We start from the raw sequence: 27,947 nt of genomic DNA, 5'->3' as shown, positions 1-27,947 counted from the left end.
AAGTTGCTCTTTTTATAAAAAAAATATCAATATTTACATACATGGTGTGCTGCGACTTAATTTTATGAGTTTGCTTGCAAGCAAATTTTATGTGACAGACTGAGCTAGTCAATGGCAGATAGATTTCTGAATGAATCTGTGATTCTGATAGCAACTCAATCTGCCTACCTGCTTTGCCTGAGTTTGGGTAAAAGTTGCTCTTTTTTTAAATAAAAAATTCAATATTTACATGCATGTTGTGTTGTGAGTTAATTTTATGAGTTTGCTTGCTAGCAAATTTTATGAGTTTGCGTGCAAGCAAATTTTATTTGACAGACTGAGCTAGCCAATGGCAGATAGATAGATTTCTGAATGAATCTGTGATTCTGTGAGAGACTCAATCTGCCTGCCTGTTTTGCCTGATTTTGGGTAAAAGTTTCTCTTTTTAATAAAAAAATCAATATTTATATAAATATTTATAATATTTACATACAAGCCATGCCCAGCCAGTCACATGACCACCAAGCCACACCCACAAATTAGGCCATGCCCACAGAAACAGTTAGTGGTCCCTGGAATCTAAAATTATGAGTTTGATGGTCCCTGAGGTCCAAAAGATTGGCGATCTCTGGTTTATAGAATTCTGCCAGTAGGCTATCTGGTCCTGGTGTTTTTTTATTCTTCTGTCTCTTAATTGTCTCTGTTAATTCAAACATTGCTATCCTTTCGTTTAATTTAGATCTTATTTCTTCAGGGACTTTAGGCAATCTGGCTTCTAGGTATCATTTTATTTTATCCTCCAATAGTCCCTCTTGTTCATGTAGATTTTCATAATAGTTCTGAATTATTATTTTTTGCTGTAATTTTGATACAGTAGTGTACCTTTCTCGTCTATCAAAACTTTGCACCTATTTTTTTTTCTTTTTCCTTTTTTAGAATGTATGCCAACCATCTTCCTGGTTTATTAGCATTTTCGAAGAAATTTTATTTCATACTCTTATTTTTTTGATCCAGTTATTTTTTGAGTAAGCTCAATTTGTGTTTTATTATTTCCATTTGATTTTTGAGCTTCTTTTCTTGTGGCTTTTTCTTTGTTCCAGTTCTAGTCTTATTGTACTGTCCCTCCAGTGTTTTTTTGATGTTGCTTCTTTTCCTTATTTTTCCTTCCTATATACCCGTGATGGCGAACCTATGGCATGCATTCCAGAGGTGGCACGCAGAGCCCTCTGTCTGGGCACGCGAGCTGTCACCCCAGCTCAGCTCTGCCGTGCATGCATGCACGCACCTCCCGCCGGCCAGCTGGTCTTCGGGTCTCTGTTGCGCATGTGTGTGGAGTGGAGGGCGCACACACGGGGGTTGTGCATGCATGCATGGGGCAAGGTGCACACACAGGGTCATGCACACGTGCGGGCGCACTGAGGTCACACATGCATGCATGGGGCACTGGAGGGGTCATGTACGCATGCACGGAGGGGTAGGATGCATGCATGTGGTGTGTGCACGTTACATTTTGGAGATGCACATGCATGCTTTGGGCACTTGCTGCCGAAAAGGTTAGCCATTACTGCTATATAGGATATAGCTAATCCTCGAAAGTATGTCTTTGCTGTGTCCCATACACTTTGTAGTGAGGTCTCTTCCTTTCTATTTTCTTTAAAGAAGGTCATTTTTCTGTTATTTGTATGAATTCTTTATCTTTTAATGTAGATTGATTTAACATCATCTCACTTTTTTCTTATATCCTTTCAATTTAATCCTAACTGAGTTGTGGTCTGCCCATAGATTTGGCTCTACTTCTATTTCTTATACATCAGTACATAGTTCTGATGACATCCATGCCATATTTATCTTTCAGCAGGATTGATGGCTATAGTAGTATATATATTGGTTTTTCTCCAGATTTCTTTCTCTCAATGTATCTTGAAAACTCATTTCCTCCACCAATTTAAAGAAAGTCTTTGGTAGGGTTTTCCTTACCTTTTTGTTTGTTTTACTGCTTCTGTAGTCTAGCTTTACATCTATGATTTCATTAAAATCTCCTATTAGACAAATGTTTTCATAGTCCAATTCTGCAATTTTCTGTTGAAGTTTCCCATAAAAATCTTGCTTGTTGGTGCATATATTACTGTCAAGAGCACCTGTTTGTGGTTTATTATTACTTCCACCATCAATATTCTTCCATCTTCGTCTGTGTATATTGGTTTGGCTTTTATTGTTTCTTTGATATATAAGACCACCCTACTTCTATTGTGCCAATGAAAAATATAGTTTCCCAATTTTGGGATAGTCTAAGAGTTTGCTGTGTTGTCTTTTGATAGGTATTTCTTGTAGGCAGATTAGGTCTAAGTACATTTTTTGCAGTTTCGTAAAGAATCTTCTTTTCATGGGAAATTTTAGTCCATTTATATTAATCGATAGTAAGTTTATTTCTTCTTTGACTTATAGGTGGGTTTTGCTGTTCTAGTTGCTCTCTACTCCTTTGTTCTTACTCCTTGTTCTGCTCGTCTCTTTTGTTCAACTTCACTTCCTTGTTGCTTAGTTGTCATTTCATGTCATTAATTTCTCTTGTCCTCTATTTCCTGCTTCCTCTCGTTTGTTGCTCCTGTGACTTAAAGTAATAGTCATAGAATTCATATGCACTATCTAGAGAGTCCAGTCCAGGGGTGGGATTCTACTGGTTCTCACCTATTCGCTAGAACCTGTTGTTAACTTTTTAAGCAGTTCGAAGAACTGGTTGTTGAAAGAAATCTCCTTTTGTTTTTTTCCACTTTACAGGGTTAATCCTGTAAGGAAGGCAGGAAGGAAACTCATGCCCTTGGTAGAGTCGGACTCTGAGGGAGAGGAGGAATAGCCGACAGGGAGTGGAGGTGTGGCTCCGTAGGTTGTGGAGGAGGCTGGGGAAGGGCAGAGGCCAGCTGGGAAGTCAGAGGAAGAACCAGACCCATCCCCTCTGCATCCTAGGACATGCAGGGAGGAATGGAGAAGGCAACAACTTGGCTTACGAAAGAGGGAAGCGGCCATAATCCTCATTGGTTGCAGCTGGGAGACTGGTATATAAGAGAGACTATTACAACACAGCGTTGCTAGAAGCAAAGTGTGTGTTATTTTGGGCTGAAGTTAATTGGCATCCTTCCAACAGACCGCCTTGTTATCTCCCTGAATTAGGTAATTACTTATCCTGGTCCATTGTGGAAATTTCATCATTGCAGTTTATTTGGTTTTTTATTTCACCTCTATCTGCTCATTAAGTTCAGACTGTATTGCTTTCTTTTGAAGACTATTTTTGAGTATGTTTTATCTCCAACTGAGAATTATTGAACAGTGGGGCCAAGTTGGAGGCATTAAAGGACATTTATTTACATTTTGGATTTTGTTACATTTGTGTTACACTCCAGGTCATCACAGAAACATTCTGGTGTGTTTCTAGCATAATCTTTATTGACCTACTTACAGAAACTGCCTCTCAGTTAATCCTTACTACATTCTTGGGAGTACGCCTAGACTTTGTGTCTCCGGAGGTTTTTTTTTTTTCTTTGCTGGAACTTTCTTAAAGGGGAAGGGTTGTTTTAAGCTTTTTACACTGCTGTTGGGAGGAAATACTCCCCTGTTGGAGTTCTTCCAGCCGGGATCAGCACTTTGAAGAAATAATTGAATGACGAAGCAGAGCTTCTTGGCTAGCTAGAAAGATTGACATTCAAACGTGAGTTTACATACCCTTTCTGAGTTTTGGTCTAAAACTGGTTTTTGGTGAAGTTTAATTGTGCTTGGTGCCGTTTAATCCTGTGTTTATTGGTGGGATAATTTTCCCTATTCAGCTTTGTTTGGAAGGAAAAAGGTTAATTTCTGTTCCTGAAAAGAAACTGGGTTGAGAAATCTGGCTAGTTCCTGGGTCTATTTGTTCTGATAATTGGTTTAACAAGTAACAGCTACTGTTGTGATTTAATTATTTGTATTGTGTTTGAATTTTTTCCTGCCTCATGGTTTCTTTTTCTATCTGGGGCAGGGGTCTTCCTTCACTGCTTTACTGGTTCCTGACACTGTCCTTTTGAGGTGTTCTTCCAAGAGGCAGGATGCAAGCTTGGCACTGATTTTTTTTACTGCCTTTCTGGGGGGCACATGATCTTTCCTTAAATCTGGATGATTTCCTTAGGATATCTTGTGAGGTGAGTAAGACCAGCTGGTGTCTTTAAGTGGTGCAAAATACCAATAATACATTTAGAGTTAGTGCGCTTTAGATTGTGATTTTATTTTATTTCAACATGACTGGCTTAGTTCAGTGTAATACTTGCTTTACAGCTGTCTTTCGCAGTACTCTTTTCTAATTTTAATACTGTCCTCTTTGTAAAAAAATTACCAGTCTACTTGGACAGATTACCTATCTACAATCTCTAATCTGTGCTCTCCAAGCAGAAATTAGGTGCCCAATCCAGCCATCTATTAAGCTGCCATGCTACCAGCCCCCACTACCACAAAGATCCTACAGGAAAAGGGCAGTATGGACAACCATGGGATCTGGCAGGGTGAGAGCCATGGACCATAAACCTGGCATGATATTCTTCCGACTAAAATCGGAATTCCGATTTTTTTCTTTTCCAAACAGTGATTCCTACTTTTTTTCGTTTTTGCCATAAACTCTCAATCCTTTTCTGTTACATCGGTCTAGACCATTCCGCACCTCCGATCGATCTGATCAGAGCTAGCTCCGCGGCCATGAGCCGCGCCAGCCAGGCAGAGCAAGCTAGTGTATGAGGGCTGGGGCGCGTGCTGGCATCGTGCGTACAGCCTGTGTTTCAATCAGTCATACGCATGCCCAAAAGTCGCAGTGTGGAAATTTTCGCACATTTCGTGCAACCAGACAGCGCGAAAATAAAAGCACACGAATATTTTTGCTTGTTATACGTACCTCTATGTACGTCTTGATTCCGCAAAATTAGAAACACACGAAATTGTTTTAACTCGACCGAACGCGAAAATTAATTGCGCGAAAATATCTACTTTTACAACACGCCGTGTATCGCCGTTGCTTATGCACATGCTGGATTTGGCCTCCCGTACCTAAAGACAGCAAAAACAGCATGGCTTCTCGGTGGAAAATTTTGGAAAGAAAGGATGAAGCCCTTGTCAGGAAAATTGATGGAACTGTCCATGACAAGTGGAATTGGGAATGGACCCAGAGAACTGTTGATGGCACCATGATATCTGAAGCATCAGAAAAGTCACGAAACCAGGGAAAGCATTTTGTGTCTGGTGTGAAAGTGTTATCACCTATGCAAAGGGTGGCCTCGTTGTGATAAAGCGGCATATGACAAAGAAGAAACACATGGACGTGAAGAAACTTAGGGAGACAAATTACAGCCTTAGTGGTAAGTTTCATCTGTGATCTCATTTATTTTATGTTTTGTAATCATTTCTGTCTTCACATCCGGACCAAGTTACAACTAAAACTTTGAATTCGTTCGTTCATTTTTGTGCTTGCGTGTGTATGGGATCGGCATTTAGACAGTGCTATTGCGGGGATGCCCAGCTCGAAATATATGGAAAACTCTTCATGAAATCCCTCGATTTTTAAAACCATAAGTCCCAAAAATTGGCATTGGAAAGTTACTGTAGAGTGTGTAGATAATTTTTACATGAAAAATTTGTGTGTTTTAGCCCCAAATTTCCCCCCCTTTGCGAAGTTAATTAGTCATTGAATAGTGGTGCTGACTGCAATTTCGATATGATCCCTGAATTGCCGAAGCAAACCAGCTGACTATATCGGGGCGTACTGCAGGCTAGCCCTGCCAGAGTTCCAGGGGCGAATACTGGTGGCACGAGTCTCTGTGCTGTGGAGGTTTGTTGGTCGGCTCAAGTAGACGGCTCCATTCCGATCTTATGTGAATGGGGTTTTTATGCTGGTTTGATTTATTTGATGAAATTTAATTAGAGATTAAGTAATTGAAGGAGTGTTTAGTGAATGCATCCAAACTTATTTTTCAATTTATTTATTTATTCTATTTATTTAGTCTTTTTCTTTTACCCAGGGTAGCTTTATCAGTGGTTATTATAAACTGGTTTACTGTACGTGAAGGCCCTGCATATTAATTAATATCATCACAAACAAACAAAATTGAATAAACATATAATTAGACTTGATCACAAACAATTTTGAATAAACAACATGTAAATAACCAATTGTGAACTCAGCAAGTTTAGATCAGGAGAAAAATCATGCCTCCAATTCAACATCTGCCTCAGAGGAAATCTATGAACATTTATGACTTTAGGGAAGATAAATTTGTAAATAATTTCAAGGTATTTTGGTATTGAAACATGAAGTAAATGCGTCATAAATTGTACTTCTAAAAATGTTTTAAAGTGTGACAAATCTCACAATATCTTCAAAAATTATTTCTTTCCTGTAATATTAATTATATAGGAAATGTCAGTACGTAGTATCATAAATTTTATAGTAGTACATTGTTATTAATAATAATATAATAATAATTATAATTGTAGTTATTATTATTATCACCACCACCATCATCATTATTATGATGTCACATTACTTTGTTTTACCTCTCCCTCTCTCTTTTTACAGCTGCATTTGCTCCCTCAACATCAACCTCCAGCTCAACGTATGGCTTGCACCCTTCCGTCAAGTCAAACGTAACACCATCTTGTCCACCTCTTCAAGCCTCGGTTCCTCTCGTGGACAGAGTTACTAACCACGAGGCCATGCTGTTGGCGTTTCTTGCAGAGAAGTCGCTTCCATTCAGCTTGGCACCAGATTTGATCAACTTGTCACAGGCTCTTGCTGGAGATCCCAAGGTCCTAAGTCAACTCTCCATGGACAAAAATACTGCATCATATAAATGCAATATGGCCTTGCGAAGACTATCAAAGATAACTTAGTGAAGGACCTGCAAAGCAGCAAGTTCTCAATGAACATTGATGAGGCAACCTCTGACAGCAACAAGAAAATTTTGACTGTCCTGGTGAGCTACTACTCTGATTCTCTGAAGAAGGTTATAATTCAGCACTTTGCCTCACTTAGTTTGATAGTGGTGAACAGTGAGAATCTTGAAAAAGAAATCGATGCATTGATAAAACAACACAACATACCATGGGAAAATGTCATGTCTATTCTCATGGATTCCTGCAATGTTATAAGGGGCTCAAAGGCTGGATTGGAGACACGGATAAGGACAAAGCATGCTCCTCATCTCCTGGACATTGATGGAGATGTGTGTCATCATGTACACATCATGTACACAATTCTTGAAAGAAGTTCTCAAGTGCTTTTGAACATTATTTAGAAGAGCTATTCACCTCCATCTACAATGATTTCAAATGGTCTATGGATCTTCGCCAGTACCTGGTGGAGCTGAGCATCATTCTTGGAGTAAAGTTCACCATGCCAGAGAGATACGTTCCAACCAGGTGGCTTAGTGTGTATGATGTAGCAGTTGACACTCTAAGGTTGTTTGAAGTGTACGCTATCTTCTACTTCTCCTTCCTACCTTCATTCGATCGTCAGCATTTTTTCTTCTTGTGCAAGGGTATCTTCAACACAAAGGATATTGGAGACGAAGCTGTCAGGGCTATCAGAGCAATTCAAGTCAAGCTCAGAGAGAAGAAAATGACAGGAGAGGGGAAACAACGAAAAGAAAGAATCACACAGAAGCTGTTTGTGAATCGCAGCTACACAAGATTGCTTCTTCATTTCTACTGTGCTTCCTTGCCTCTATTGAAGAAGTTTGTTCTGGTGTTTCAGAAGAAGGAAACAAAAATCCACAAACTGCATGATGAAGTTGTAGACTTGACAAAGAACTTCTTTGCATGCTTTGTGAAGCCAGAAGTACTTCGTGACTGTAAAGTGTGTGCAGTAGATGTCCAAGCTGAGACTTCTTTGTTACCATGTATAGACATGTTTGTTGGGCCTGAAGCGAAAGAGATTCTCAAGAAAGAGAAGAAGGAGGTGAAGAACGGATTCCTTACTAGGGCAAGGTCTGCCTATGTTTCAGCTGGAAAATGCTTGCAGGAAAAACTGCCTATCAAGAACAAATTACTTGCTCATTTCTCAGCAACAGACCCCATTGTGAGAGGACACTCCCAAGCACTGAAGTGCATGAAGGCACTTCCACAGCTTCTACCAAATGTCTTGGAAGCTTCAGAGGTAGAGCCCTACATACTAGAGGTTCACCGGTATCACAGTGATGCCAGGATACCTAGTGCAGCAGACCAAGCAATGATAGACAACTGGTGGACTGGGATTGCTTCAGCAGGAAAGTATCCTTGCCTCTTCAAGATGATGAAAGCAATCATGAGCTGCTTCCATGGACCCCAAGTTGAGAGTTCTTTCAGCCTAATGGGTAACATTATAACTTCCAAAACATCTCGCCTTGGCATAAGGACATTTGATGCTCTTCAAAGTGTTAAATACTCATTGAAGGCTTCAGGGAAGTCTGCTGTACAGCAGTATCAAAGGAAGGACCTTGAACATGACCCAGTGAATCCAAGTCTTGTAAGAAATATGAGAAGGGCACATAAATCGTACATGGAAGAACTGAAGACAATAAAACAGAAGCTTGCAGCAAAAAGGGCCAATCTGGAACTGAAGAGGAAGACAACTGTAGCCAAAAGACAGGCCAGACTCAAAGTTATGCTATCAGCTCAACTAGCTAGAAAGAAGCATAGAGAAGCAATGCTGATCGAAGGAAAGGGAACAAAGAGAAAGTCCAATTAGAGGTGAAGCATTGTGGCTGTTTTTCTGTCTGTTAAGCAGGGTTTCTTTGTTGTTTTTGTTTGTTTGTTTTATTTTTTAAATGTGCAACCCTTTGTCCGAGAGCATTCTCATGGTGCTCTTTATTATTTTTTTTTGTCAAATAATAAAACTATTGTGCAGACTCACCTTGAAAAATCACTTTTGATCACTTTACTCTGCTAAAGCTTCAAGGGGGCGTTGCCAATTTAATTCCCACCGGGGCGCTGTGCGGACTGCGGCGGGTGCTTAGGCAACCCCTGCACCCCTGGCTACTTTTCAGATTTTTTTTTCAGGGGGGAGTGCCCTTGCTGACCTTAATAGGGGACACTAAAGTGACAGGTCAAGGTAGTTGTGATAATGATAACTCAAATAAGCCGGTGATCATGGTCCTAGAAGAAGAACTTACTTTGGAAAGGAGAAAGTGTGAATCAGGTATTACGCATCAGTCACACAAGACGAGCAAGGCATCTAAAAAGAGAAGCCACCTTCTGTTTGGGGACTCAATTGTAAGGGATGTAAATTTAGGAAAGGATACAAAGGTTTTGAAAGAGATCAGGTGTCTGCCAGGTGCTACTGCCAGCAGAGACAAGAAGCATATTCTTAAGATAGTTAAGAATGCCAGTAAGGATTGTGATGTTGATGCTATTATACATCTTGGTACACAAATGATCTGTCCCAGAAGGATGTACTTTCTGTTCAGAAAGACTTCCAGAGCTTGGGGTATGAACTTAGTAATATGGGCTGTAGGCTTATCTTTTCAGAGGTTCTACCAGTATACAAGGAACAAAAAAGGAAAGGTCAGCATGTAGCGGAGTTTCATGTGTGGCTAAAGGAGTGGTGTAAAAGGGAAGGCTTTGGTTTTATTAGTCATGATGTCTGCAGCTGGTCCAATGAAAAACTACAAAAGAGATGGATTGCATCCATCAAAGAAAGGGACTGAGTTACTTGGCATTAAATTCACACATTTTCTGGATAAACATTTAAACTGAACAGCGGGGACAGAGAATTAATGGATACAGAAAATGTCTGTCCCCAGCAACCTAAAATTAATAAGGATACCAGTGCATGCAAAATAGATCTCTGTGCAGGTAAGATTATCAACCTGGCTGTCAACCAAAACCAAGCATTTAATAGTGAGTGCCATACCATGTGCATTAATCAAACAGGTGACAAGAAAGTAGGGGCAGGCAGGCATAACACAGGTTATGTAGACAGTAAACACAGTGTCAGACATAAAGATCTTAAGTGCCTATATACAAATGCACAAAGTCTGGGGAACAAACAGGGTGAACTCGAACTACGAATACATGAAGGTAGATATGATATAGTTGGAATAACAGAAACTTGGTGGGATAAAACCCATGATTGGAACATACTGGTAGAAGGATACAAACTATTAAAAAACAAACAGACTCCATAAAAGAGGAGGTGGAGTTGCACTGTATTGCTACAGAAATGCATGAAACAAAAGATGAAAACCTAGAATGCATATGGGTCAATATAAAAGAAAAAAAGAATGACATGGCCATAGGTGTATATTATAGGCCACCCAATCAAGCAGAAAAAAATAGATGTCCTTTTTGCCAACCAACTAACAAACATATGCAGGAAACACACAACAATCGTAATGGGGGACTTCAATTACCGTATATACTCGAGTATAAGTCGACCCGAATATAAGCCGAGGCACCTAATTTTACACAAAAAAACCTGGGAAAACTTATTGACTCGAGTATAAGCCGAGGGTGGGAAATGCAGCAGCTACTGGTAAATTTCAAAAATAAAAATAATTAATTTGGGAAATGATCTCACTATCATGAAAGGTTTAATTGATTCACTAACCCAAAAGAAGAAGATGATGATGACAGCGGGAGGCAGGAGTCACTCTCTTCCCCTCCCTCGGAGGCCCCCTGAGTCAGGAGTCGCTACTGCCGGCGCGGCCCCAGTCCCGCGTCGCCTCGGGAAGGCAAAGGCAAAAAGGAAGAGCCGCGGCAGCGCTTTTCAACAGCGGCACCGGAGGCTCAGGCTCAGTGACTCCTGGTTTTGCCCCACCCTTCCCAAGGCAACGCGGGACTGGAGCCGCACTGGCAGCAGCAACTCCCGACAACCCCAGCCGGACACCTGAGCGGAACCCGGGTGGAACTGCCTGTTGCCGCCGTGGGCGCCGTTGCAGGCGCCCGGCTGCCCAAGTAAAGAACAGGGCCGCGCCAGAGAAGCGGAGCAAAGCCGGACACCAGCAGCCGCCTCCCTCAGCGCAGAAAGCCTCCCCCAACCAGCCGGCCGGTCTCCTCCTCCTCGGTCACACAGAACAAACAGGCAGAGAAGGAGGAGAGCAGCTGGCCAGCTGGGGGAGGCCTCCCGTGCTGCGAAAGAGGCAGCCAACGATCTCCGGCGCCGTCCTGCTCCATGCGCTGGCTGCTCGGACTTGCCGGGCCTGGCACATAGAACAGGGCGGTGCCGGATGTTGGAGAAGCCGAGCGGAGCCGAAGCGACCTCGGCTCGCGTTGTTTCTGAGCCCGCGAGCCTAGAGCCAGGGCGCTTTCATTGCACGGCGGAGCTTCTTGTCTCGGGAAAAACCGGGCGTCGTTGCTGCCCCCTGAGGGGAGGGTGATTCTGGGCTGCGCGATTGGGGGACTTCGTGGCTTTGGGTGGGTGGGTGGGAGTGAGGACGGATGGAGTCTGTGAAGGGGGGCTTGCCTGCCCTTGCTGGCTGCCTCTGCTTCCTTAGGGGCAGGGAAGGGGGCTCATCTGGACCAAGGGTGAGTCTCCCCCTCAGTTTCCCCTGAAGGATCTTCCGTCGCTTTTGCCTTCTCCCTACATCTTCCCTCTGTTAAAATTCCCCCCCACACACACACACACTTATTTTTGGGCGGATAGATTTCGTGTCTGAGCATTCTCACATGACGGTGGGTCTTTCCCCCCCCTCTAAAAACAGTTAAAAAAAGAAAAAACAATATATCCTCATGCAAGAACTTTTCTGCTTCCGATTACCCCCATGCTTAAAAGTTGCAAAGGAAACACGGAAGCAGGGAAGCGCCTGCCCAGCTCCGGAGCTCCACACCATTTTTTTTTCAGAGGGGAATCTGACTCGAGTATAAGCCAAGGGGGGTTTTTTCAGCACAAAAAATGGGCTGAAAAACTCAGCTTATACTCTCGAGTATATACGGTATCCTGATATCAATTGGAAAACTAATTCTGCACCAAGTGAGAAATCAAATAAGTTCCTAACCAACCTAGCTGACAATTTTGTTGTCCAAAGGGTAGAGGATGGAACTAGAGGGACAGCCATACTGGATTTAATTCAAACAGAGAAGAAGTGATAGAGGGAGTTGAGTGACCATGTCATACAGGTGAAACTCGAAAAATTAGAATATCGTGCAAAAGTTCATTTATTTCATAATGCAACTTAAAAGGTGAAACTAATATATGAGATAGATCATTACATGCAAAGTAAGATAGTTCAAGCTGTGATTTGCCATAATTGTGATGATTATGGCTTACAGCTCATGAAAACCCCAAATCCACTATCTCAGAAAATTAGAATATTACATGCAATCAATAAAACAAGGATTGTACATAGAACAATGTCAGACCTCTGAAAAGTATAAGCGTGCATATGTACTCAGTACTTGGTTTGGGCCCCTTTTGCAGCAATTACTGCCTCAATGCAGCGTGGCATGGAAGCTATCAGCCTGTGGCACTGCTGAGGTGTTATGGAAGACCAGGATGCTTCAATAGCGGCCTTCAGCTCTTCTGCATTGTTCGGTCTCATGTCTCTCATCTTTCTCTTGGCAATGCCCCATAGATTCTCGATGGAGTTCAGGCCAGGCGAGTTTGCTGGCCAATCAAACACAATAATCCCACGGTCATTGAACCAGGTTTTGGTGCCAAGTCCTGGTGGAAAATGAACTCAGCATCCCCATAAAGCTCGTCTGCGGAAGGAAGCATGAAGTGCTCCAAAATCTCCTGGTAGACGGCTGCATTGATCCAGGACTTAATGAAGCACAGTGGACCAACACCAGCAGATGACATGGCTCCCCAAATCAACACAGACTGTGGAAACTTCACACTGGACTTCAGGCATCTTGCAGTGTGTGCCTCTCCATTCTTCCTCCAGACTCTGGGTCCTTGGTTTCCAAATGAGATGCAAAAGTTGCTCTCATCAGAAAAGAAGACTTTGGACCACTTGGACCAACAGACCAGTTCTGTTTTTCTTTAGCTCAGGTAAGACGCTTCTGACGTTTGTTGTTCAAGAGCGGCTTGACAAGAGGAATACAACATTTGAAGCCCATGTCCAGGATCCGTCTGTGTGTGGTGGTTCTTGATGCACTGACTCCAGCCTCAGTCCACTCTTTGTGAAAGTCCCCAACACTTTTGAATGGCCTTTTCCTGACAATCCTCTCCAGGCTACGGTCATTCCTGCTGCTTGTGCACCTTTTTCTTCCACACTTTTCCCTTCCACATAACTTTCTATTAATGTGCTTTGATACAGCACTTTGGGAACATCCAACTTCTTTTGCAATTACCTTTTGAGCTTTCCCTCCCTATGGAGGGTGTCAATGATGGTTTTCTGCACAACTGTCAGGTCAGCAGTCTTTCCCACGATTGTGATTCCTACTGAACCAGACTGAGAGACCATTTCAAGGCTCAGGAACCCTTTGCAGGTGTTATGGTTAGAGTGGGACACTTTGAGCCTAGAATATTGGACCTTTTCACAATATTCTAATTTTCTGAGATTGTGGATTTGGGGTTCTCATGAGCTGTAAGCCATAATCATCACAATTATGGCAAATCACGGCTTGAACTCTCTTGCTTTGCATGTAATGAGTCTATCTCATATATTAGTTTCACCTTTTAAGTTGCATTACTGAAATAAATGAACTTTTGCACGATATTCCAATTTTTTGAGTTTCACCTGTACTAGAATTCAACATAACACAAACACAAGCAATAGAACATAATGACACCAGAGTCTTGGATTTTAAAAGAGCTGCTTTTAATAAATTCAGAGAGAATTTGGGAAAGATTCCATGGATGAAAATCCTAAAGGGGAAAACAACTCAAGAATCTTGGGAAACTCTGAAAAGTACAACCATAGAAGTCCAGACTAGCACAATTCCACTGAGAAAGAAAAACAAGAAATCCAAGAAGAAACCAGCATGGCTGCACAAAGATCTCTCTGGCAAATTGAAAGAAAAAAAGGACAAGTAGAAAAAATGGAAAGAGGGACATACAACAAAGGCAGAATATCAGCATATAGCCCGAATCTGCAAAGACAAAGACTTGCAACAAAAGTCAAATATAATAAAAAAAGTTTCTTCCAACATATAAATAACGAGAAAAAAATCAAGGAAACAGTTGGTCCACTAAAGAGAGAAGATGGCAAGGAAGTAACAGGCAACAGAGAGAAAGCAGAACTGCTTAACTCATTCTTTGCATTGGTCTTCATGCAAAAAGAAACTATAGCTCAACCCACCCAAAACATAACTGTAAAAGACAGACCAGAAATAAAAGTTAAAATAAGCAAAAAAAATAGTAAGACCTGTCTGATCTTGATGAACACAAATCACCAGGGCCTGATGGATTACATCCCAGAGTTTTAAAGGAGCTGGCAGGTGTTATCTCAGAACCACTGCACCATATCTTTCAAAAATCCTGGAGCACCAGAGAACTACCAGAGGACTGGAAAAGAGCTGATGTGGTTCCCATCTTCAAAAAAGGGGGAAAAAAAAAACCAGACCCAGGAAACTATAGACCAATCAGCCTAACATCAATACCCGGAAAGATACTGGAAAAGATAATAAAAAAACAGATCTGCCAACATCTAGAAACAAGTAAATACTAACTAGCAGTCAGCACGGGTTTGTTAAGAACAAATCATGCCAAACCAATCTTATTTCATTCTTCAACATAGTGACTAAATTAATAGACAAGCAAAATACTGTGGACATAATATATTTAGATTTCAGCAAGGCATTCAACAAAGTAGACCACAACCTACTTCTTAGCAAGCTAGAGAAAAGTGGAACAGATAGCACCACAACTAGATGGACTCGCAACTGGCTGACAAACCGTACTCAATGAGTAGTCCTCAATGGGTCTAAGTCTACATGGAGGGAAGTAAGCAGTGGGGTGCCACAAGGTTCCGTCTTAGGCCCAGTACTCTTCAATATCTTCGTTAACGACTTAGATGAGGGAATAGAAGGGAAACTTAGCAAATTTGCAGATGATACTAAGTTGGCAGGAATAGCTAACACCCAAGAAGATAGGCTAAAGATCCAGATGGATCTTGACAGACTAGAACACTGGGTGGTATCTAACAAAATGCAATTCAATGTAGAGAAAAGTAAAGTCGTACATATAGGCAAGCAAAACCAAAAGTACACATACAGACTGGGTGAAACTAGGCTCAATAGCAGTAACTGTGAGAGGGATCTTGGAGTCTTAGTGGACAACCAGCTAAATATGAGCCAGCAGTATGCAGCAGCAGCCAAAAAAGCTAATGCAATCCTAAATTGTATTAACAGAGGGATACAATCAAGATCAAGGGAGGTACTAATACCACTCTATAAAGCCTTAGTAAGACCACACCTAGAGTACTGCATCCAGTTTTGTTCACCACATTATAAAAAAGATGTTGAGACTCTAGAAAAAGTACAGAGAACAGCAACCAGGATGATTAGGGGACTGGAGACTAAAACATACGATGAACGGTTACAGGAACTAGGCTTGGCTAGTCTAGTAAAGAAAAGGACCAGGGGAGACATGATAGCAGTCTTCCAATATTTGAGGGGCTGCCACAGAGAGGAAGGGGTCAAGCTATTTTCTAAAGCACCTGTAGGCCAGACAAGGAATAATGGATGGAAACTGAACAAGGAGAGATTTAACCTGGAAATAAGAAGAAACTTTCTGACAGAACAATCAACCAATGGAACACCTTGCCCTCAAAAGTTGTGGGAGCGCCATCACTTGAGACCTTCAAGAAGAGATTGGACTGCCATTTGTCAGAAATGGTGTAGGGTCTCCCGCTTGGGCTAGATGACTACAAGGTCCCTTCCAACTCTGATTATCTGTTATCTGTTAAATGGGTCTAAGGATTGCTTCTCCTGGGTGTGCTCTTTCTGGAGAGCTTAAATGACCTCTCTGCTAAAAGGTTTCGCTTTCTGGGTAATAGTTGGCTGCTGATAGTTATCATTGCATTTTAACTATATTAATTCCTCAAGGTGCTCTGGCATCCTGCCTGATTTGTAACTCCGGCTTGCAGGTATTTTTAATCTAATGATTGGTACTTAGGGTAGCTTTTTGCAAGCAAAGAAGCTTTTTGTATTTTTGTACAGGTAATCCTTGACTTACAACAGTTCATTTAGTAATCATTCGAAGTTACAATGACACTGAGAAAAGTGACATGACTTTTTCACACTTACAACCGTTGCAGCATTCCCATGGTCATGAGATGCCAGGCGAGGAGAAGCGCCCCTTGGCGTGAGTGATGTTGAGTTGGCTACACCCACCCAGTCACATGACCACCTAGCCATGCCCACCCAGTCACATAATCAGTCACGCCCACCAAGCCACGCCCACAGAACCGGTTGTTAAAAAATTTGAATCCCACCCCTGGTCCAGTCTATGTCTTTTGTCATTCCAGGTAACCAAAATTCCATCCGGTATCAGCCATCTAAACTTTACCTGGTGTTTAATCAACTGTCCTGTCAGGAATTCCACTGATCTCTAACTCTTCTGGGCAATTGTTTTAAAACCACAATCTCTCTTCCCTTATATTTTAGGGTTTCCTCTCTTGTTTTTTTAAGTATTTCTGCTCTTGTTGATTTTTTTCAGAAATCTTACATGCGCCTTCCTTGGAAATTACTTCTTTCTAGCATAGCTAGTATGAATTTTGAACACTTTGTCTATCTCAGCCCTCATCTCATGTATTGTTATCTGTAAGGTTTGAGTCTGTAACTCTACCATCAACTCAGCTAAGTTTTCCTCTTTTTCTTCCTCAATATTCTGGAACCTCAGGAACTTTCAGTCTTTTCCATTTGCAATTGAATAACAGTTCCTTCCAGTTCTCTATTGGCCTGTGTTAGTTTCTGATGCATTTCCTCTATTTTTTTCTCTAGTTGTTCTGACTTCTCTTCAATCGTTTTAATCTTTTCTTCATTTTTGGCTAGTATTTCTTGAAAAGTCCCCAGAACGTATAATGTTCTGAATCTTTGTCATTTAATTTCAAAGTGAGTCTATCCATTTCTGTACATTCCAGAATTTTACAAATTATTACTCCATCTGATGATGTGGTGTGGTAGACATCTTCCAAGCCTGAGCTAGTGTGATTCTTGCTACCATGATTATATGTATAATCAAATATTGGATCTTTTTAGGGTTTTTATCCTTGATAATTCCCTAGAGAAACAATTCAGGCTTCAACTCCAACCTGCAATGGGTAATTTCATCTAGCCATGTTTGTATCTTAATCCAATATTTTTTAATCTCTGGGCATAGCCACCAGACATGGAAGAAGGTACCTTGTGATTTCTTACACTTCCAACAATTCAGGTTCAGATTGGGATACTTTTTGCAAGCCTGAATGGTGCTAAATGCCAATGATAAAGCATTTTGTATAAATTTTCTTTATGTGCAGCAGACTTTGTTAAGGATAAATTTTTACGCCACACTTTTTCCGAATCTTCTAATTCAATATTGTGTCCAAAATTTTTGGCCCCAGCTAACATAAGTCCTTTTACTATTTCCTCTTCTAAATCAAAGTTTAATAAATAGTTATATATTTGCGATATTAATTTTTCTTCTGTTCCCAGTAATAATTTATCTAACTGGGTTGCTTTCATTTCAAATCCAAATTCTTCTAGATCTTTTTTGTATCTCGTCTGCACCTGAAGGTATGGCCACCAATCTACGAGTATTCCCTGTGTTTCTAATTCTTGGTTTGTTTTAAGTCTTCCTTGATTACCCAAAATTTGATCGTATTTAACCTTTTTACTAATGTCCAATGTATTAGGGTGGATCATTGCCTCCATAGTGGATATAACCAGCCTGGGATTTTGGTATAATGTTTTTTTCTAATTTCCTCCCAGGTATTTATCAATGATTCTCATAAAATATATCTATAAAAATAGGAGTGGTTCTTATTTCTGGGGTTCCATATGAAGACATGCCACCCTATTTGCATTGATGTCCCTCTAATGTCAGAATTCTCCTATTTTCTAATTTGATCCATTCCTTAATCCAAACTAGGGATGTTGCTTTATAGTAAGTTTCCCATATTGGGAGTCCAAAGCCACATCTACCTTTACTGTCCTTTACTGTCCTGTAAATAAATTGATTTTATTCATGCTTTTTTCCCTGACCATGTGAATTTCATAGTTATTTTATTTAATTTTTTTAAAAAGTGTTTATCTAATTTTATAGATATAGTTTGGAATGGGTATAGCAATTTGGGTAGAATGTTCATTTTGATTATAGCAATTTTCCCTAATGAAAGCTGTAATTTACTCCATTTGTCCAAATCATTCCCTATTTGCTGTAGAAGTTTTGCATAGTTATCCTTTTTTTAATGCTGAGTATCTTGCCCTTAACCAAATACCTAAATGTTGTGACTGGGAGGTTTGAGCCTGCTGTGCGCTTTGAGTCTGATGTGTCAGAAGACACAGGTTTGAGTGATGAGGAGGGTTTGGCATTGGAATTTGAACCTGCTTTAATGGGAGATGCAGACGTGAGCCAGGAGGATGAGGAAGTGTCGGAATCACCTTCCTCTCCAGAACCTTCCACATCAATTATGCCTCAGGTGTCAGCAGCTGATCCACAGACCGCGCCAGAGTCTTTGAGTGATGATCAAACGGACGAATGTTGGGTTGATGCAAGGACTAGACGTAGGCTGAGACGTCAAGCACAATTTGAAAGGAAACGTCAAATCAGAGACTAATTAGAGAGACTGACACGCCCTTTCAAGGAATATAAGGAGGCGTGTTAGCTAGAGATCCTTGTTCGGGTCAAACTTCGTTAATTACGTTAGCAGTTTGGGATAAGCCTTCTGTTTGCCTTTTGGCTCTGATTTATCGTGCGGCTCCTTATCTGGGTTTGAAGACAGTTTCTGGGAAAGCTGCCAACGACGACTACAGAGGAAAGTTAACTCTGTTGTTTCCTGATATTGTCTGTTCATATTTATTCCTTTGGGACATTTGGATTCTCACCTTGTGGCTACAGGTGAGACAGAACATTTTTGACCCGAACCTTCATCCCATCTTCTAACCAAGATGGACCAAACACAGTTAGAGCAGCAACAGCTACAGATTAACCAGCTTCTGCAGGATAACCAGGTATTGCAGAAACAAGTCACCCAGCTGATTAATCACCTTACGCTGATGCAAGCTCCTGTTAATCCTTCTGCCCCTCCCCATAGGAAATGCCCGGTAGCTGTGCCGGATAAATTCTCTGGACAGCCTGAAATGTTCCCGGCTTTTATGGGGCAGTGTCAACTGTTTATGTCTTTACGGCCAGAAGATTTCCCTGATGACCGGGCTCGGGTGGGGTTTGTTATCAGTCTCTTGTCGGGTTCGGCTGCAAGATGGGCCACTCCTTTGCTGGTGCAAAATAGTCCTTTATTGAATGACTATCAGGGCTTTTGGCACCATTTACGTTCTATGTATGAGGACCCCATAAAAACTCAAATCGTAGCCAGACGTTTAAAGGATATTCGTTAGGGGAAACGCCCTTTGCAAGAGTTTATTGCAGAGTTTCGTCTGCTCTGCATGGATTCTGCTTGGAATGAGGCAGCCCACATGGACGCTTTTCAGGAGGGTTTGGCAGAAGAAATTCAAGATGAGTTGGTGCATGTGGAGCCGGCTCTAACCCTGGATGCGCTAGTGGTGCAATGTTTGCGCATTGACGTCCGGCTTCAACGGCACAAGACCAGACGCCCAGTTCCGGAGCCGCCCTCCCACTCACAGCCGCAGCCTCCCATACAACCAGCGCCCCTGGTATCCCATAGTGCCGTGACCAGGACTGAGGAACCGATGGAGTTGGGTGCGCTCCCCCCTCGGTTGACGGCACAAGAACACACGCAGAGATTTCAGGGAGGCTTGTGCCTGTATTGTGGGGGGTCGGGACATTTTGCCAGTTCCTGTCCTAGTAAACAACGGAGGGCACGAAAGCCAGTGCCCGAATCTCATCCTGTACCATCGGGAAACAGGGCAGGTCCGGCCTCGGGGAAACCCTAGGTCGGGCACATACCACACAACCGCCCGAAGTAGCAGAGGTGAACTCTGGTCCTCCACGACATTTGCTTTTGGACACGCAGGTTTTCTTACAGTCCCGGTCAGAGGGAATTCCTGCGGTTGCGTTGGTGGACTTGGGGGCTACTACCAATTTCATGGACCGGGCTTTTGCAACACATTATGAAATTCCCTTGGTTGCTGTGGAGCCTCCCATTAAGGTGGAAACCATTGATGGGTGGGAACTGCGGTCTGGGCCTATTCGTTTTGCTACTCAGCCGTTACGTCTGGTCATTGGGGACCATGAGGAGGCGATTAGTTTTTATATCACCTCGGACCTCCATCTCCCTTTGGTTCTTGGAATGGCTTGGCTACGGTTGCACGATCCTCGGGTGGCATGGGCACAGAACGCCATTTCGTTCCCGAGTCTCCAGTGTGTGGACCATCTACGACACACTTGTGCTGGCCAGGACATCGTCGCCCCCGCCATCTCCGTACCTCCTGAACTATCTGACTTCTCCGATGTTTTTAGCGAGAAGGAGGCGGATCGGTTACCCCCGCATCGACCCTATGACTGTCCTGTGGACCTCCTGCCCAATGCTCTGCTACCCAAAGGTCATTTGTATTCAATGTCTGAGCCCGAATTGGCCGCTCTTCGATATTTTCTGGACAAGAACTTGGCCCGGGGGTTTATCAGACCGTCGTCGTCTCCTCTTTCTGCTCCTGTCCTTTTTGTGAAAAAGAAGATGGGGGATTTGCGCTTATGTTGTGACTACCGCAGGTTAAACGCCATTACGGTGAAAAATAGTTATCCTTTGCCGCTCATTCCCGAGCTGATGGAGCGATTACGAGAGGCCACTATTTTCACCAAGCTCGATCTTCAAGGGGCTTACAACCTGGTGTGGATGCGCAAAGGAGACGAGTGGAAGATGGCGTTTGGTACTAGATACGGCCACTTCGAATATACTGTAATGCCTTTTGGGTTGACCAACGCCCCCGCGGTCTTTCAACATTTCATGAATGATATTTTCAGGGACATGCTTGATCGGTTTGTGGTGGTGTACCTGGACGACATTTTGATCTATTCTAATTCCAGGGAAAGCCACCTTCGCCAAGTCCGCCAGGTATTACAACGTCTTCGGGAGCATAAACTCTATGCGGAACTGGAGAAATGTCTCTTTTTCCAGACTTCCATAGAGTTCTTGGGGCATATCATTTCTCCCGAAGGCATTGCTATGGACCCGCGCAAGGTGGAGGCTCTGTGTAGTTGGGAACCCCCTTGTCGAGTGAAAGACGTGCAACGTATCTTGGGGTTTGCTAATTATTACAGGTCCTTCATCCCGGGTTTTGCTAAACTGACGGATCCCATCACCCAGCTCCTTCGCAAGAAGGTTCCATTCCAGTGGGGGCCTCCACAGCAACAGGCCTTTGAGGCCATCAAGAAAGCCTTCATTGCAGAACCGATCTTGAGACATCCCGACCCCCATCGTCCATTTGTAGTGGAGACGGATGCATCCAACGTGGCCATTGGGGCGGTGTTGTTACAAGCCCCAGCGGATGGCGTACCTCTTTTTCCATGCGCATATTATTCACGGAACCTTACTACTTCCGAGCATAATTATACAATTTGGGAGAAAGAGCTGCTGGCCATTAAGGCTGCGTTTGAGATCTGGCGACATCACCTGGAGGGGGCTCGGCACAAGGTGGAAGTTCGGATGGATCATCGGAATCTGGAACACTTGACCACTGCTCGGAAATTGAACCAACGACAGATCCGATGGTCGTTGTTCTTTGCTAGGTTCAATTTTTCAGTCACGTACATCCCTAGTGGTCAAAATAAAAAAGCAGATGCCCTGTCCCGCAAACCGGAGTATCAGTGTCCTGAAGAACCTCTTCCTTCACGTACAGTGCTGCCACCGGAATCTTTAGCTGTTATCCAGGAACCGGTGGATTTGAGGGCTCGGGTACGAGAGGCGCAGCGCGTAGACGATTGGTCGCAGCAGAGAATGGGGGAAATTGGACCCGACTCCCCATGGACTCTGGAGGAGGGTTTACTACGACATTGGGGCCGATTGTACGTGCCCACCAGGACACTTAGAGCCCTCATCATGACCCAATGTCATGACAACCCAGCTGCGGGTCATTTTGGGTTCTTCAAAACCCTTCATCTAGTCACAAGGACTTTTTGGTGGCCTCGAGTTCGGCATGATGTCTTTGCTTATGTTACCTCTTGTGTACCATGTCGGCAAGCAAAAGCTGCGTCGGGTGCGCCTCCTGGCCTTCTTCAACCACTACTGACTCCGAACCGACTCTGGGGGGCAATTTCCATGGACTTTTTAACACACTTGCCCTCTTTGTCGGGTTATACGACGGTACTTGTGGTGGTTGACATGCTCACCAAGATGGTCCATTTCATCCCATGTAGAAGGTTACCATCGGCTCGTGTTACTGCCCGACTTTTTCTGCAACATGTATTCCGTTTGCATGGCTTACCGGACAGAGTTGTTTCAGACCGCGGTGTCCAATTCACCGCTCAATTCTGGAAGAGCCTAATGAATGCATTACGGGTGCAAGTATGTTTAGCGTCGGCGCACCATCCGGAAACCGATAGCGGGACTGAGAAAGTAATTGGCATCCTCGCCCAATACCTCAGATGTTTTGTTAATCAACGACAAAACGACTGGGTGACCTATCTTCCTTTGGCGGAGTTTGCTTTTAACAATTCTCAGCACACCTCTACCCACACGAGAATTTTTGTCTGAACTACATTCGGTGCACCATTTGATTTCCCAACAATTGGAACGGGCTAAGGCGGACTATAAAAGATTCGCGGATCGTTCGCATCGGGAGACGCCTCCGCTGGCTGTGGGGGACAGGGTGTGGTTGTCCACGAAGCATCTCCGGGTTGATCGTCCGATTAAGAAGTTGGATCATCGCTTCATTGGTCCCTTCCCTATTGAGGCGGTCATCAATCCCGTTGCTTATCGGCTCACCCTACCGCGCTCCATGCGCATTCATCCTGTCTTCCACTGTTCCCTTCTGGTTCCTGACACCCCATCGTGTACTCTCCGTTTTCCCGACAATACGGTTTCTCCATCTGGGCCCAGCGATGATCCTGTTGTTGATGCCATGGTGGTTGGCATTCACGATTCATGATGGCTGAAAGGACGATTTCAGTACTTCGTAGGGAGGTTGGAGAATGAAACAGAGATTCGTTCCTGGGAGGATGTGTCCAAGGAGCATGCTCCGGACCTTATCTGGCTATATCATGCACAATTTCCATCGAAGCCACATCCGGATCGTCAGACTCGTGGGAAGGGCCCTGCGGTGAGGGATAGTGTTGTGACTGGGAGGTTTGAGCCTGCTGTGCGCTTTGAGTCTGATGTGTCAGAAGACACAGGTTTGAGTGATGAGGAGGGTTTGGCATTGGAATTTGAACCTGCTTTAATGGGAGATGCAGACGTGAGCCAGGAAGATGAGGAAGTGTCGGAATCACCTTCCTCTCCAGAACCTTCCACATCAGTTATGCCTCAGATGTCAGCAGCTGATCCACAGAACGCGCCAGAGTCTTTGAGTGATGATCAAACGGACGAATGTTGGGTTGATGCAAGGACTAGACGTAGGCTGAGACGTCAAGCACAATTTGAAAGGAAACGTCAAATCAGAGACTAATTAGAGAGACTGACACGCCCCTTCAAGGAATATAAGGAGGCGTGTTAGCTAGAGATCCTTGTTCGGGTCAAACTTCGTTAATTACGTTAGCAGTTTGGGATAAGCCTTCTGTTTGCCTTTTGGCTCTGATTTATCGTGCGGCTCCTTATCTGGGTTTGAAGACAGTTTCTGGGAAAGCTGCCAACGACGACTACAGAGGAAAGTTAACTCTGTTGTTTCCTGATATTGTCTGTTCATATTTATTCCTTTGGGACATTTGGATTCTCACCTTGTGGCTACAGGTGAGACAGAACATTTTTGACCCGAACCTTCATCCTATCTTCTAACCAAGATGGACCAAACACAGTTAGAGCAGCAACAGCTACAGATTAACCAGCTTCTGCAGGATAACCAGGTATTGCAGAAACAAGTCACCCAGCTGATTAATCACCTTACGCTGATGCAAGCTCCTGTTAATCCTTCTGCCCCTCCCCATAGGAAATGCCCGGTAGCTGTGCCGGATAAATTCTCTGGACAGCCTGAAATGTTCCCGGCTTTTATGGGGCAGTGTCAACTGTTTATGTCTTTACGGCCAGAAGATTTCCCTGATGACCGGGCTCAGGTGGGGTTTGTTATCAGTCTCTTGTCGGGTTCGGCTGCAAGATGGGCCACTCCTTTGCTGGTTCAATAAATGCTATATCATCAGCAAAGGCCTGTAATTTGTATTCTTTTTTAATTTTGGTTCCTTTTATTTCCTTATTTAATCTAATTCTTATTAGTATTTCTAGTATCAGGATGAAAAGTAGAGGTGATAGTGGACATCTCTGTCTAACTCTTTTCGCTATTTTAAATGAATTTGTCATTTCCCGATTTATTAATACACTCGCGTTTTGAGTGGAATAAATCGCTTCTTGCATGTTCTCAAATCTTTCTCCAAATTTCATAACTTTAATCTGTTGAATCTTAAATTCCCAATTTATGTTATCAAAAGCTTTTTGCACATCCAGGAAGATAAGAGCCGCTTGATTTCCTGAATGTACCTCATAATATTCTAATCTAATATATTAATAATTGTTCTAGTATTATTCCTAATTTGTCATGTCGGGAGAAATCCATTTTGATCTGGGTGTATTCTTTCATTCAATAATTTTTTCAACCTATCTGCTATAATACTCATGAATACTTTATAGTCAGCATTTAGAAGGGAGTTTGGTCTATAGTTCTTAATTTGTTTTATATCTGTACCCTCTTTTGGAATCAATGTAATATAAGCCTCTTTCCATGAATCTGGTAACTTTGCTTTTGTCATTGCCTCATTACAAACTTCCAGAAATAATGTTTCTACCAAATCTCCCATATTTTTGAATTCCCCTGGCAAGGTCCTGGGGTCTTGTTTTTTTGTTTTCTAATTGCTTCCTTTAGTTCTGTTAGTGTTATTTCCTTGTTTAGTAATTCCCTTATTTCTTCCAATAATGGGGACATTGTTCCTTCTTTTAAATATTCATCTATTTTTCCCATTTCTATATTCCTGGCTATAAAGATTTTCAAAAAATTATCTTACAATTTCTTTTTCCTTATCAATATTAGTTTCCTCAATTCCATTCTTATCTTGTAATTGGTGTATAGGTCTTCTCTCCTTTTTTTTTTAATGTATAGGCCAACCATCTTCCAGGTTTATTTGCATGCTCAAAATAATTTTGTTTTGTAAATTTTAAATTCCTTGCCAATTTTTCTTGATGTAGAATATTCAACTTATGTTTTGTTAAGGCCAATTTAATTTGTTCTTCCCCAGGATCCTTTTGTAATTTGTCTTGTAATTTCTTTATCTCCCTAGTAGTATATTATGGTTTCCCCATTTTTCCTTATTTCTCTTTGCAGTATAATCTGTCATTATCCCTCTCAAATATGCTCTTCTTGGTTGTCTTTCTCCTTGTTATTTTTCTTTTCTTGTTCCTTCTCTCTAATCTCTTGCCGCTGTTCATCTTGGCTTGGTTGATCTAACTCTTCTCTACTACTGCTTTCCTCCTCTGATCCAGGGGTCGCCAACCTTTTGGATCTCAGGGACCACCAAACTCACAATTTTAGATCCCAGGGACCACTAACCGGTTCTGTGGGCATGGCCTAATTTGTGGGTGTGGCTTGGTGGTCATGTGACTGGCTGGGCATGGCTTGTATGTAAATATTATAAATATTTATATAAATATTGAATTTTTTATAAAAAAAGAGCAACTTTTACCCAAAATCAGGCAAAGCAGGCAGGCAGATTGAGTTGCTCACAGAATCACAGATTCATTCAGAAATCTATCTGCCATTGGCTAGCTCAGTCTGTCACATAAAATTTGCTTGCAAGCAAACTCACAAAATTAACTCACAACACACCATGTATGTAAATATTGAATTTTATTTGAATATTTGAATTTTTTTATATAAAAAAGCAATTTTTACCCAAAATCAGCCAAAGCAGGCAGATTGAGTTGCTCGCAGAATCATTCAGTGATCCATCTATCTGCCATTGGCTAGGTCAGTCTCTCAAATTTGCTTGCTGTGAATCTGCACTGAATTTGCTTGCAAGCAAACCTTCAGTCCTAAGGGAAGCAGAGCTGAAGATCTAAAGACTAGCTAGAAAGCAAGAAATCCAACCATTTCCTGCTTCCTAGCTAATCTAAATCTCCTGGCACAGCAGAACAGATGATGGTCGGAAAAAGGAAAAATAGCAATTTTAGCAGGCAAGTTTGCTGGGTAAGGAGTGAGTGGGCAGGGAGCGTTCCTGTGGGCCATGTGGGCTGAGCATCCTTGTGTTTCTGCGCAGCCTGGATTAATTGCTTTGGGAAAGTGCTTTGGGGGTGAGATTTCTCTGCGGCCCACCAAAATTTTCTCAAGGCCCACCGGTGGGCCGTGGCTGTGATCCAACCAGCTGATCATAAAGTTCTTGGACTTTTTCCAGGTTATCAATTTTTATTTTATTTTCATTCCATGAGACCAGCATTCCCTCCGGAATGATCCATTGGAACAGGATGTTCTTTTTATTTAATTGGCTCGCTAGAAACCGATAGTCTTTCCACTGTTCGCATCTCTTCTAGGGATTTGCTTCAGTACAATTATTTCTTTCCTTTTGTATGTCATCGGTTTCTCTCTTGTGATTTTGTATATAATATCCCTGACTTTTCTGTGTGCAAATCTTATATGTACTTCTTATATCCACATCTGTGGCGCCTGACATAACTGGTATATTCTCTGTAGACATCAATTTCATTTATAATTTCTTGCCTATCCCTCTGGAGGACTTCTGCAATCAATTCTGCCATCAGTATCTGCAGGTCCTCCTCCTTTGTCTCTGTTATATTCTGGAACCTTAGAAGGAATGAGGCCCAGTCCATTTTGAGATGAATGAGAGATTCTTCCAATTCTTTGTTTTGTCCTGTCATCTTCTGATCCACCATTTCTAGTTTTTTTCTCAGTTTGTTCCGCTTGATTTTCAGTTATTTTTATCCTCTTCTCATTTTTCTTGATCGCTTCTTTGATTGATCCTATCTTGTCATCCAGTTTGTGTATTTCTGATTTCATCTCTCCCATTTCAAATTTGATTTCACCGTGGTTTTTTTATATATTTTCTTGCAGTTTGATCATGACAATCCTGTATCATCAATAGTGTGGCTTGCATCTCTGAATGTTGGAAGTAGTATTCATTTTCTCAATAGCAAGCATTCCTTCAATTGTTCACAAACTTGATGTTGGCCGGACTAGGTATTGACAAAGATGTAGGTTTCTTCCCTGTCTTGGCAGTTGTAATACTAGTCATCTCTCTTAATGATTTTATGTTGTTCCCCTAGGAACTTATAGATGTTTTCCCAAATTACCATCCAGTTCAGTTACTCTCTCTTAGAATTATCTCTCAAATTAATAATCAATAGGGTAATTAATAAATATATAAATAAGTATTGATAAATATAATTAATATCAATTAATAGTTAATTATTAATCAGTATGTTAAAAAACTAGATATTTAAGATACTAAATACAATAAATACTATAAATACTATAAACACAGTTAATATTTAGTAGTTAATAGCAATATTACTAATAATAATTAAACAGTTGATAATATTATTAAGATAAGTACTTCAGATATATAAATCTGTCCATGTCTTAGTAAATCAAAGATTATAAAATTATTTAAACAATCTGATATAAAACCAAATAAACCTATATAAATATAATCTATGCAAATAATACTAATAAGGGAAAAAGTCTATTTCTTTATCTTTAACTTCTCACTTCTAAATATATTAACTTTAATTATTCAATATTAATATAAATATAAATGTAAATAAGAATAAGTATTAATA

General features: G+C 41.9%; 2 protein-coding genes across 3 annotated transcripts in view; both read left to right on the top strand.

Moving 5' to 3' along the window:
• Positions 1–27,947, top strand: part of HACL2 (2-hydroxyacyl-CoA lyase 2) — an 85,950-nt gene that overhangs the window by 6,143 nt on the left and 51,860 nt on the right. Inside the window, exon 1 of one of the 2 annotated variants that reach the window (XM_087957100.1) lies at positions 8,690–8,709. The exons of the other annotated variant lie outside the window; for it this stretch is intronic. The gene's annotated coding sequence lies outside the window, so the exon portion shown is untranslated. Of the gene's footprint in view, positions 1–8,689; positions 8,710–27,947 lie in introns of those variants that run through there. 2 annotated transcript variants of the gene reach the window in all.
• On the top strand, positions 4,387–8,709 carry LOC148132364 (uncharacterized). The gene is made up of 2 exons (XM_087957101.1): positions 4,387–5,342; positions 6,560–8,709. Exon 2 carries the CDS (start codon positions 7,319–7,321, stop codon positions 8,705–8,707), a length of 1,389 nt encoding a protein of 462 aa, XP_087813227.1. The 5' UTR covers positions 4,387–5,342; positions 6,560–7,318; the 3' UTR covers positions 8,708–8,709.

The sequence above is a fragment of the Notechis scutatus genome, chromosome 2 (genome assembly GCF_049901735.1).
Source record: "Notechis scutatus isolate UNSWTSFEM ecotype Mainland chromosome 2, rNotScu1.2, whole genome shotgun sequence".
NCBI classification, from domain to species: Eukaryota; Metazoa; Chordata; class Lepidosauria; order Squamata; family Elapidae; genus Notechis; species Notechis scutatus.
Note: the sequence above shows the minus strand (reverse complement) of the source record. Positions and strands in the feature narration are given on the sequence as shown.

Excerpts from the sequence above, each read along its gene's own strand:
- LOC148132364 (XM_087957101.1), top strand. The coding sequence starts at position 7,319 with ATGGATCTTCGCCAGTACCTGGTGGAGCTGAGCATCATTCTTGGAGTA.